Source organism: Eutrigla gurnardus, assembly GCF_963514095.1.
Source record: "Eutrigla gurnardus genome assembly, chromosome: 2".
Taxonomy (NCBI): Eukaryota; Metazoa; Chordata; class Actinopteri; order Perciformes; family Triglidae; genus Eutrigla; species Eutrigla gurnardus.
Window position 1 is genome coordinate 505628 of NC_139916.1, and position 11974 is coordinate 517601.

Here is an 11974-nt window from a genome sequence, read left to right on the forward strand (position 1 = left end):
CCTTTAAGATGTGGGATCTCAGCCTTGAGAGTGATCCAAGGTTACAGGTCCATGTCAGGATAGTCAGATGTACCAGCTATGAATGTAAAGTCATTACACATCTTTAATGTTGTGTTCAGTATTTGTTACATTCTATATTTGACCAATAAAGGTGCATGGTTCTATATTTACCCAAGCAAGACCTCTTCCCCTAAACTTGATCTGTCCTCAGTGAAGAAATAACATCAAGAGAATATTTGCAGCATTATTTTACATTTTGCTGACATGTTTACGTGATCCGCTTCTTTTCTTTCTTAACAATACTATGCAGTGATTCTCGTAACTGACGCTACAATGATGAGGAAGGTGTTGGAATTATTATTTCAGTCATAACAAGTAATTATGAGGAAGCAAATACACGTGTTCATGCAAACATGTGCCAAAACACATACGGATGAAGACGTCACTATTTCCTTGTCACAAGCGTATAAATTGCAGCACTTGCAGTCAGTGAAGGCAGTCTCCTCACAGGTTAGACACCGACACATCACACACAATGTGGACCTTCATCGTGGTTTCCGTCCTTCTGATAGGTAAGAACATCGACCTCTTATTTGTAATGGACACTAAATGATGGGAGCATGATGTGCTGACGGAAGGGAGATGATTTTGTAAAGATGAGACTGAAAATCAAAAGTCAATCTTGCAAGCAGCATCAGCACTTCTGGTTCAGCAGTTGTTGGTGTGGCTTACAGATGAACTGTGTTTGTATGATGTTGATCATTAATGTTGTTTGCAGCTGGACTCAGAGCACAGGACTATGACAACACTTTGAGAGGCATTTTGCGTCATACTTGTCCAAATAAACACGTGGTGTCTCGGATTAATAGGTACGTTCAACATGAAGTTGAAACCATTGATTCATGAGAAACATCCACTCTTTACAATGTACTTCTGATCCTTCTATTAAACCATTGGGATTTATGTCAAAGCTCCTACAGTGCCATTGACCAAGACCGCCAATGGAAGATTGAGTGCAAGGCTTTGGGCACTACCTCAGACTGCTCCTGGTCCAGACCCCAGGACTTAAATGAGAAAGAACTCAGCTACAACTGCCCGGCCAATCATGTGGTTGCTGGCGTCTACAGCAGTTACAACAACGCACATGGAGACAGAAGGTCGGTAGTTTGTTGAAAGCATGCATTCAAATGTGAATACTGTTGTATGGTAAATTAAAAATGTATAATGGTTTGCTTGATCTGGTTTCAGTTGGAAATTACTCTGCTGCTCTGCTCCAAACTTGTTCACATTTGAATGTCGGCAAACTACATCGCTCAACTACTGGGAGGAAGACTTCCTCTGGCAGGTCCCTGAAGGCCACTTCCTAACAGGAGTTCAGACCCACCACAAGAATCCTAACAATGGGTAAATATAGTGACGCCGGGAAGTCATACTTTATATTTCTGCTTCCAACAGTTATTAACGTTGCACACTGTTGATACATTAAAGTAAGCATTCCTAACTGTTATATTGTGTACTGCTGCTAGTCGAGTCGGGCTTGTGTTGAGGACCTTAGTAAAGAAGATCTCAGCCTTCTAATGACATCACATAATGACAATGTTGTTTTATTGACAGAGATCATCGCTGGACTTTCAATTACTGCAAAGGAACAACTCAAGGTAATTGATTTCATTGTATTTTAGTGCATTTCTTTAGTCCAACAATTCACATTGTTTGTCAGATCAATTTAACTTGACTAAATCTTTTCAATTTCCTTTTAGTTTCCCAGACAATCAATTCACAAATCCTCTCAGCAAACCAACAACTACCAACAGACGTTATAATCGAAGGAGATATTTTTATTCCAAATGGAAGGAACGCATTAAAGTGTGCTGAGTGCAGATGGCCAAAGTTAAGTCAGACGGTTGATGTGCCGTTTATAATGAGTGATTCCTTTAGCAGCTCTGACAGGACCGCCATTCAAAGTGCAATGGACGGCTTCCATTTGAGCAGCTGCATCCGGTTTGTTCCTCGTACAAGCCAGAGTGACTACATCAACATTGTGAAGGAACAAGGATGTTGGTCCTATGTTGGGCGAACTGGAAGATTTCAACAGTTATCTCTGGGTGCAGGATGCATTCAACATGGCGTCATTCAGCATGAGCTGCTTCACGCACTCGGCTTCTATCACGAGCAAAGTAGAGGTGACAGGGACGCTCACGTCAGGATCAACTATGAAAACATCCAGCAGGGACAAGAAAGAAACTTTGATCGATTGGACACAAACAACCAAAATGTTGAGTACGACTACGCATCTGTGATGCATTATGCATCGAGGGACTTCTCAAAGAATACAGGAGACACCATCACTCCCCTCGATCCCTCAGTACAAATAGGTCAGAGGGAAGGCATGTCAGAAAAAGACATCCTGAAGATCAACAAGCTTTACGTCTGCAGTAAGTATACAAATAAAGCAGTAAAATGGAGAAGTTTGCATAGTATTTGGTTTTCTTCCTTAAGTCTCCACCATGCTGGTGAAATGAAGCTTTTCCAGTGTGTAAGACCTTTTCTGCTTTACACCTTTACCTGTAACTCACACAGTAAACTCACCTTTTTCTTACAGAGGCGTACCTCCATCAATACGACCAGTGGGACAATAAGTTGACCAACGCTTTTAGTCACAGCTGTCCTCCTGGCCAAGCTGTATCTGGCATCACAAGGTGGGCAGAACAAACAGTTCTTTGTTAACAGTTTTACATTCTATTTAGCAAACGTCACATTTATGTTCCGTGAGCATGTGATGTTTAGCTGAGTCTCTTTCAATGTCGATACCTTCATTTGGGCTAAATGCAAGCCTAGACTTAAACAGAATCACATTCACATCTATTTCTACATATCTGTACTTGTTTCCTAGCATAGTAGCCTTTCTAATATGCTGTTCTTTCCCCACACTAGTCTCTTCAGTGGGGAACACAAAGATCGACTCTGGTCGGTTTCATGCAAGGCTTTCAAGCTAACCAGAACATGCAGGTGGTCGGCTTTTGTGAGTAGCTATTGGGGAGAAATGAACTACAACTGTGGAGACAATGAAGTGATTGCAGGAGTCTACAGTGATTACAGCAGCATCTTCAACGACAGGAAGTGAGTCTTCTCTTTTTGACTTTATTACAAAAGAAATCAGACAATTATTAATTGTCAGAAAAAACCTGAACAGTGAATCATGCAGTTGTATTCTATATTAAACAATTTGATAGCTAAAGTATGTTGTTCTTGTATTCCAGATGGAAGTTTTACTGCTGTAGTGCTCCTGGTTTTACCACATCCAACTGCCAGACAGAAACAAACATCAACTACTTTAAGGAATACTTCAGCTGGACGGTCGCCAGCGACCATTACCTCACAGGAGTGACAAGCTCCATTGATTATACCATTCGGTAAGTTCATTTGGAACAGTTTCTCACGGACATACCTCCACATCCCAGTGACGGCCAACGGTTTCACCAGTTATTCCTGATAACAATGGAACCTGCAGGTAGTAAATGCTCTAAAATGCTCTCGTTTCTCTTTGGCAGTGACCGTCGATGGACTTTGAGATACTGCCGGGGGAACAGCCAGTGAAGCTCCCATGATGGAGAAGATCCCTCACTAGATTACTTTTTTATTCCTCACAATAATCCACCAAAGGTTTTGTGTACCAGATGCATTATTATTATTATTATTTTATTGGACATTATGAAAATGAAATCTTTGATTGCAATCAATGTTTATCTGCCAGCTGCTAGTTGGATGCAGAGACTTAGAGTCCTTGTTCATTCATAGCAACTTAGTCACCATTACTCAAGGAGAAATACTGTCCTGCATTCATAGAGATTGTGCTAAGATCATTTTCAAAGTGCTGCTGGCCATGAAATATTATAATGACCTGAACAGAGGAACAGTAACAGTAAATATCTGACTAATGTTTAGTAATTGATTGCTGATCTGGTTTGATGATTCAGTCGTCATCTATGATGTGAAACATGTTTGTGGTGAAATAAGTCACACGTGAACCAGACTTCCAAAGTTTTGATGTATATATGTAAATTAATGTATAATAACATTTGTGGATTCCAATGCTCATTACTGTCCGGATGTACATAGATATCATGACATGTAAAGAATATGTTTGTTGAAATGTATTTTACTGTACTTGTAAATAAAGAGAATATGAACTTCATATCTGAATGGTTTGGCTATTATATTCACTTGGGTCAATTACCAATTACCACTCATCTCACATGTATTCATATTATATATTATGTACTTTACATCAAAACACTGATGACAAGTCTCTTCTAGAGACAACCACTAACAGCCTAGCTGAACTCAAATGCCAGGATGTGATCTGGACGATGCATCCAAATTACAAACGCTCTAAAACATCATGGATTTAATACCAGGATGGACCAACATGAATACTTATGGAACTACAAATGAATAGTCTACATGGGATCATGTCAATGAAGTAGGAACCCTTCTGGTGCACGACTGCTTTGGTGATCATAGATCTCCTGCTACACATTTCACAGGAATAAAGAGAGAGAAAGTTGAACCAGTGTGAATGTTTGTAACCAAATGATGAAATGTGTTCTGCCAAACATGAATATGGTGAAGATGAAAAAATATTACCAAACTAACTCACAACTAATAAACAGACTCGGAGGTGGACAGAGTGGATGGCAAACCTTGACGAGTATAATCAGTCCACTGAGCACTCTGACTACAATCCATGTATTATTCTCATTCATATGCTGATATATTGTAGCAAACAACACCAGCTTCCTCATATTTCCTGTTTGTGCAGACACTACACTATAATTTACTTCGGACAGTCAGCATGGCAACTATTTTAAAATATCCAAATTTTTAAACATAAAGCATATTGACTTAAATGAGGTATGCAGGCCGAAGCAAGAAGAATGTGAGTGTTTTCATACAGAAATAATAATTAACATAACAAAGTAGACGACTTGCAACCCACACAGTTCTGAGTTAACAGGCATTTGTCAAAGTGAAACATTTTCAGCTGTTCTTCTCAGAGAATCACAATATCCAACCCACTTTGATTCCTGAGGCACCAAATACTCACCTTTGATGCTTGGGCAGGACCCGTGACTTCATAATGTACTGGGGAGCAAATCAAGCATGTAGTTAGGTTTAGGCTACTCAGCCATTTAGTTAGGTTCATGACCTGGCTCAAAATGACTATGTTTCTCAAGTGAACATTAAACTTAAAACACATACGAGACACGTGAACACATCTAATGAAACGTGGCCTACGAGACATGAACGGCTGTTTCTAAGCTCAAAGGGAAATGTAATGTTCATTCATTGACATTCATTGTGAGAAAAATAAAAGGATTGACTAATAGGATTTACCTGATTTTGCCTTTTCGCAGTGACCAGATCTTTCAGTTGGGCAGATCCTCTTTTTAAATTTGACTACCCAGCTAAATATTGATTGTGCATTTTACCAGCTTTTCTTCCTTCCAGTTCCAGCTTTGGAGGATCGCGGGGAATGTGAGTTACAATTCAGATATCCATACATGTTTTCTTGAAACTTATAAAGAAAGAAAGCAAGAAAGAAATGTGTGCAGACATGCAGCAGAATTATTCTGTCAGTCATGTAAGAACAAGCAGTGAAAAGCCTTTATATTCTTCCACACACCCACTCTCAGTCAGGATCCAGTGTCTTGCTCGTGTAAAGCCACAACAGCCTCCTTGCACCTGTTACTATTGAAACCCAGCCCCGCTGGCCCAGCTGCCTCTGCCATCACGTCTCTATTCGTCTGGAAGACAAATGCATTCCTCGCCAAGCCGTAAGAAAAATGTGGCAATTATACTAATACCCTGATATAAATACTCTGCAGTCAAACAAGTAAACAGAGAATACAGATGTTCAGAGACAGAGTGATGGAAAGAAACAAAAAGCTAAATGATAGGAAGAAAAATTACAAGAAGTGAAGAGGAAGACAGACAGATCAGGGGAAATTAAACAACCCGTTTACATGTTTCTTACCAGCCCAGTCTCATGGCAGGTCCTGAAATTTGACCAGCCTAGTCTCATGGCAGGTCCTGAAATCTGACCAGCCCAGTCTCATGGCAGGTCCTGAAATCTGACCAGCCCAGTCTCATGGCAGGTCCTGAAATCTTACCAGCCCATGTGTCCTGAAATCCATCCAGCAAGGCTATAAGACTTGTGCAAAGCACACTGTCTATTATACAGCGGGCGTCTTATTCCTTATCTTCCATATGGAAGTTTGCCACGTAACTGGTCCTGCAGCGTTGCCAGCACGCATGCAAAAAATACATAGAAATGTGTGGAATGATCAGGAATGGTGTCGTTTGAGATTCGTCTGGCGTTTTTTGTCTCATCTCATCCTCTACTGCTTATCCGGTGTCGGGTCACGGGGGCAGCAGCTTTAACAGGGGACCCCAAACTTCCTTTTCCCGGGCCACATCAGCCAACTCTGACTGGGGGGTCCCGAGGCGTTCCCAGGCCAGTGTGGCGATATAAACTCTCCACCTAGTCCTGGGTCTTCTCCGTGGCCTCCTCCCAGCTGGTCGCACCACCCAGGGGGCATCCGTTTGTCTGGACTAGATTTTGTCTGTCTAGATAGCTTAATTTTTAAATTTTTGTGAAACTGATCTTACTGAGTGGGCAATTACCTAGTTTCAGCCAGCTCAGCTGTAGTCAATAGACTTGATTGGAGGGAGGGGCTAAACCTGCATGAGGTAAACCGAGCACTTAAGAGCTTGTCACTACAGCGTCAGGACAGCAGAACAAAGACCATGGAGTCAATCTGCGGGAGTCAAGACACCTGAACAAAGACAAGGGAGTCTATCTGCGGGAGTCCATTGAGGTAGGCATAACATCTCAACCACCACCCATCGCAGCCATGTGTCCTATCCCAGTCAGGACATCAAACCGGAGAAGATTTGACAGATTGGTCGAGGCTGTAACCTATCCAATCTCTGCTACCCACCATTCTCCACATGACATCTTGCCATTCCTCACCACCCTGATCAACTCCTCCCTCACCTCAGGTGTCATTCCAGGGGATTTTAAGACAGCTACAGTGAAGCTCCTCCTTAAAAAACCCACCCTGCTGACATCTAAAGCTACAGACCTGTATCTCTTCTTTCATTCCTCTCTAAAATCCTGGAAGGTGCCGCCTACAACCAACTGTCATCCTATCTCTCGCAGAACAACCTCCTTGACCCTAATCAATCAGGATTCAGGACTGCTCACTCCACTGAGACGGCCCTCCTCACAGTGACCGAGTCCCTGCGAGACGCCAGAGCCTCATCCCACTCCTCCGTTCTCATTCTCCTCGACCTATCTGCTGCATTCGACAGAGTCAACCACCAAATCCTCCTCTCCACTCTTGCAGAACTTGGCATAACTGACTCTGTTCTAACCTGGTTTACATCATACCTGACAAATCTCACCTTTCAGGTCACATGGAATGGCTCTATGTCCAAACCCTGTTCTCTGGACACCGGTGTCCCTCAAGGCTCAGTATTAGGACCGCTTCTGTTCTCACTATACACCAGATCACTAGGTTCTGTTATCACATCGCATGGATTCTCCTACCATTGCTACGCTGATGACACCCAGCTGTTCCTCTCTTTTCCCCCGTCCTCTGACACTCACATTGCAACTCGCATCTCGGACTGTCTGGCTGACATCTCTGTCTGGACAACTGCACATCACCTCAAGCTCCTCTTCATCCCAGGGAAAGACTGCCCTCGCATGGACCTGTCGGTCACTGTCGGGGGCATCACAGTATTGCCGTCGTCAACTGCGAGGAACCTGGGTGTAATCCTCGATGACCAACTATCCTGCACCCCCAACATCACTGCTGTGGCCCGATCCTGCAGATTTGCCCTCTACAATATCCGCAGGATTCGGACCTTCCTCACAAAGGATGCAACGCAACTCCTGGTCCAAGTACTGGTCATCTCCCGCCTTGACTACTGCAACTCTCTCCTGGCCGGACTCCCGGCCTCTGCGATTAAACCATTGCAGCGTATCCAGAACGCTGCAGCACACCTTGTCTTCAATCTACCCAAATTCTCCCATGTGACCCCCCTCCTCCGTGACCTCCACTGGCTCCCTGTCGTAGCACGCATCCAATTCAAGACTATGCCACTGGCCTTCAAGGCCATCAATGGAACGGCATCTACCCATCTACCTTCAAACACTGGTCAAACCACACGCCCCGAAGCGAGCACTTCGCTCCTCTACTTCAGCTGGCCGGCTGGTACCACCATCGCTGAAATCAAACAAATGTGGCTCAGCAAAGTCCAGACTCTTCTCTGTTCTGGTCATCAGTGGTGGAACGAACTCCCAACCAATGTCAGGACAGCAGAGTAGGGGTGTCACGATACCAAAAATTCAGTAGTCGGTACCAATACCAGTAAAATTACACGATTCTCGATGCCAATTTCGATACCACGGTAAAAAAATGATTTTCCAAGATTCCATGAACTTGAAACATGAATTCATTTATTAAAAATATCAAAATGTCATAAGACATACAAAACTCAGTGCAAGAGCACAGAACAACACAATAAAGTGCAATGTAGTGCAACAACTATTGTCCATAGACACATTCCAAACTTCAGGCAGGTAGTTCATTTTAAAACATTAACATAAAAATCAGGGCTGTCAAAAAACAGCAGCAGAGCACTTGTTTTCAATTGCAAATGTAAATTCAAATGTACTATATGTACTAAATGTACTATAATTAGGAAGCAATGTTCAGTGTGGTCACGGCGAAATTGCAGCTCTGTCACTCGCAAATCGTCTTTTATTTATTTATTTATTTTGGGGTGGGGGGGTGGCAGTTATACGTTGCATATCCATCTGTTACTATATTAAACCAAGATATTCAGTAAATTTCGCTAGTTGTTACAAGATACTTGCCAGAGACATGCTCTTTCTCTCCGTCTAACTTAGGCTGCATAACTACGAGGTAGCTAGTGCTATAGTGCTAGGCTAATGTTAAAAGTACGGCATAAGCTACGTACATAACATAAGCCATAACAAATGTGCCCACCCTCCCGAACATCATGTAACGTTAACGTGTATTTCAGTATGGCAGATAAAACAATCCTTTCATCCTTTTCATCCTTTCGATGTCGTTAATATGAATCAGAACTCACCTTGAATTCTTTGAATAAATCCGGATGACGGTCTTTCAGGTGCTTCGCCAAATTTGACGTATTTCCTCCTTTGGCCTGAAGACCACGGTAGCACCGTTTGCATATAGGCTTCTGCGGGTTCATTATTACGCCACGGTCATCTGCCTCAAATGCGAAATACTTCCATACCCGACTCTTTGTGCCTTTTTTATCCACAAGTCGCGGTGGAGCCGTAGCCGCAGTTGCCATCTTTCACGTGTTTTTGTTTTGCTATGTGTAGTTCCACTTCTTCGTGAACTAATACTTCTGATGTAAGTATCGACTGGAGGCGTATACTGCCCCCAACAGTTCCGGAAGAGTAATGACACCGATGCCAACACTGGAATCGGTGCGATCGGTACTTAAAAAAACGGGCATCGTCGGTGTTTTGACATTTTAGAATCGAAAGGTACCGCAAGTATCGGTTCTCGTGACATCCCTACAGCAGAGTCATTTGCCATCTTCCGAAAAAGGCTCAAGACTCAAGACCTGTTCAGACTTTACCTCGACTCTATATAGCATGACCCACTAACACCCCCCCCCCCCCCCCCCCCCCAGAAAAAAACCCTTACCTATAGAACTCTGATCATAGCACTGTTGTTCTTAAGGTATGTTTTGCTGAACAGCTACTAATGTATCTAGACGAGGACCTATCCCTTGTTTCTATTTTTTAGCTCTTATTTAATCCGCAATGATATGTTGTGGTTTCTTTCTTTTGACAAATGTACTTATTGTCAGTCACTTTGGACAGAAGCATCTGCTAAATGCCCTAAATGTAAATCCTTACCAGATGCGCGAACCACCTCAGCTGTCTCCTTTCAACGCAAAGGAGCAGCTGCTCTACTCCGAGTCCCTCACGGATGACTGAGCTTCTCACCCTATCTCTCTTGTGAAAATCTCAAAAATGTGTGCAACATTTTCTGATTGAAAACAAAGGGAAATCGACGAGAAGAGAGCTAAAAGATGCTTGACTTCGGGGCTTTACAAGGTCGCCATACTCTAACTTAACAACGTGATAAGACATTTAAAACGTTTACAAGACTGGAATTTATTGGATCAAACGTTCATTCTGATGGTACGTGCGGTTTTCTCGAAATCCTAGTTAAAGTTGTCAGATAATTTCAGATTTTAAAATGGGTTTGTATTGCATGGAATGTTCAGAGCAAGAGTGGATGAAATCATTGAAAGACTGCATAGCAGGTGTAAAAAGGTATTAAAAAATTATATTAAACTCACTCCCAATGCCACAATTTTGACTCTACATGCATAATTTTTGGTGAAAACGTAGTTAACCTTGTGCTAGTCGCAGACATGTTACTATGGAAACCAACACACTTGGTCCTCACTGCTCACGTTTCATCCAACAGGAGTTACGTTTTTTCGGCCAGTGAACATGTATGACTGCTGTTCCTCTGCTTTAATCCTATGGAGAGGCTTTTCAGCCTTATCAGTCACTCTCCATGGTAATCTTTGATCAGTGGCATACATAAAACAAAATGTATGTGGCATTTTTTAGTTCTTAAATATGACCTTTTGTGGTCATGCAGATAATAACTGTCCTCTCTCACCCACCTGTCTTCTGCTCATAGTAGTTCCAATGCAATACAACAGCAAAGAGTTTGTCCCTTGACATCTTCCATGTGAAGCCGATAAGCTGGAATCAGTGACTCAGACTTTTCTTATTGCTGTTATGAAAAGGAAGACGGCGGAGGGGGAACTGGAGATACTGCTGACATACAAGAATATAGAGACAGGGAGTGTCAAGATACTGTAGATGGGGTGTCAGCCTTTTGTCAGTCTGCACGGCGGTTTGTACAGGAGGAAAACCGTCGACTCGTCGTCTCTCGACGGGGCAACAAGCAGCGACAGAAACGAAGAGAGGAAGATGAAGCAGATGGCGAGGGAGCAGGGATCTGATCTATGCTGTTTTTTATTACAGTTTTTCTCAGTCGCTTTGGTGCTTTTCTCAGATCAGAATGAAAATTCTCACAACTATTAGTTCAACCTCCACAACATTTAGTCATTTGTGCACATTATAGTAGCAATGTGTCCTTCCTCTGAACAAATTGCAAGTGCTTTTGGACATGTATCAGTTGCTTTCATACAATTCTCTGCTGTTTTATAACATTATCATTTGCTTATGTCATGTCAGTCAAAATGAACTATACTTATGGATGCTGAATAGAACTAATAGTATTCATTTCATTGCTTGAGTCATTACATACAAAATTGTTGAACAAGTTATCAAATTCTGTCACGCAAATTTTATACCTTTCTTGATAATTTTTTCCTGGAAATGTCTCCTAAATTGAACAATTGCTCTCAGGTGAACTTCAGCTTTCACTCAGTCAAGGAGATACTTTCCTCACTGCATTGCAAGGGATGATATCCGTTGTGATGTAGATGAAAATATGTGGCCAGACAGACAGGAACGTCTGGATGTGCCAGCATGATTTACCTGTGTTCAGTTACAATGTAGTGTTATATTGTTCACATTTGTTCAACATTTTCAGGTAGTGTCACCAAGTTCTAACCTTTTGTTGCACTGAGAGAATAAACTGTCATTATGAAAACATGACAAAGCCATTTGACTATCTTGTTCATAAACGATGGTGTCAAAACTTCTCATTTTGATGACACTGGCAGTTTCATTGACATGAATACTTGCTTTTGAGGAATGGGCTATCCATTTTGAGCAAGTGACGTGCTTTTGCAGGTTATCCACTAGGTTTTGCAGTTTGCACTAATTGTTTTGAGAAATGCACTA

General features: G+C 42.2%; 1 protein-coding gene and 1 long non-coding RNA gene across 2 annotated transcripts; one reads left to right on the forward strand and one right to left on the reverse strand.

Annotated features, from left to right (window-relative positions):
• The first annotated feature begins 473 nt into the window (after nt 1-473).
• On the forward strand, nt 474-4195 carry LOC311022931 (astacin-like metalloendopeptidase). The gene is made up of 10 exons (XM_084024556.1): nt 474-572; nt 779-869; nt 972-1157; nt 1249-1404; nt 1615-1658; nt 1761-2435; nt 2603-2699; nt 2935-3120; nt 3261-3413; nt 3552-4195. Exons 1-10 carry the CDS (start codon nt 536-538, stop codon nt 3595-3597), a joined length of 1671 nt encoding a protein of 556 aa, XP_083880682.1. The 5' UTR covers nt 474-535; the 3' UTR covers nt 3598-4195.
• A 4315-nt stretch (nt 4196-8510) lies between these two features.
• Nucleotides 8511-9599, reverse strand: LOC311022937. Its single transcript, XR_014598156.1, has 2 exons — nt 8749-9599; nt 8511-8618 (listed from the first exon to the last, which is right to left on the reverse strand). It is a non-coding gene; the product is annotated as an uncharacterized lncRNA (long non-coding RNA).
• Between the last annotated feature and the right edge of the window lie 2375 nt (nt 9600-11974).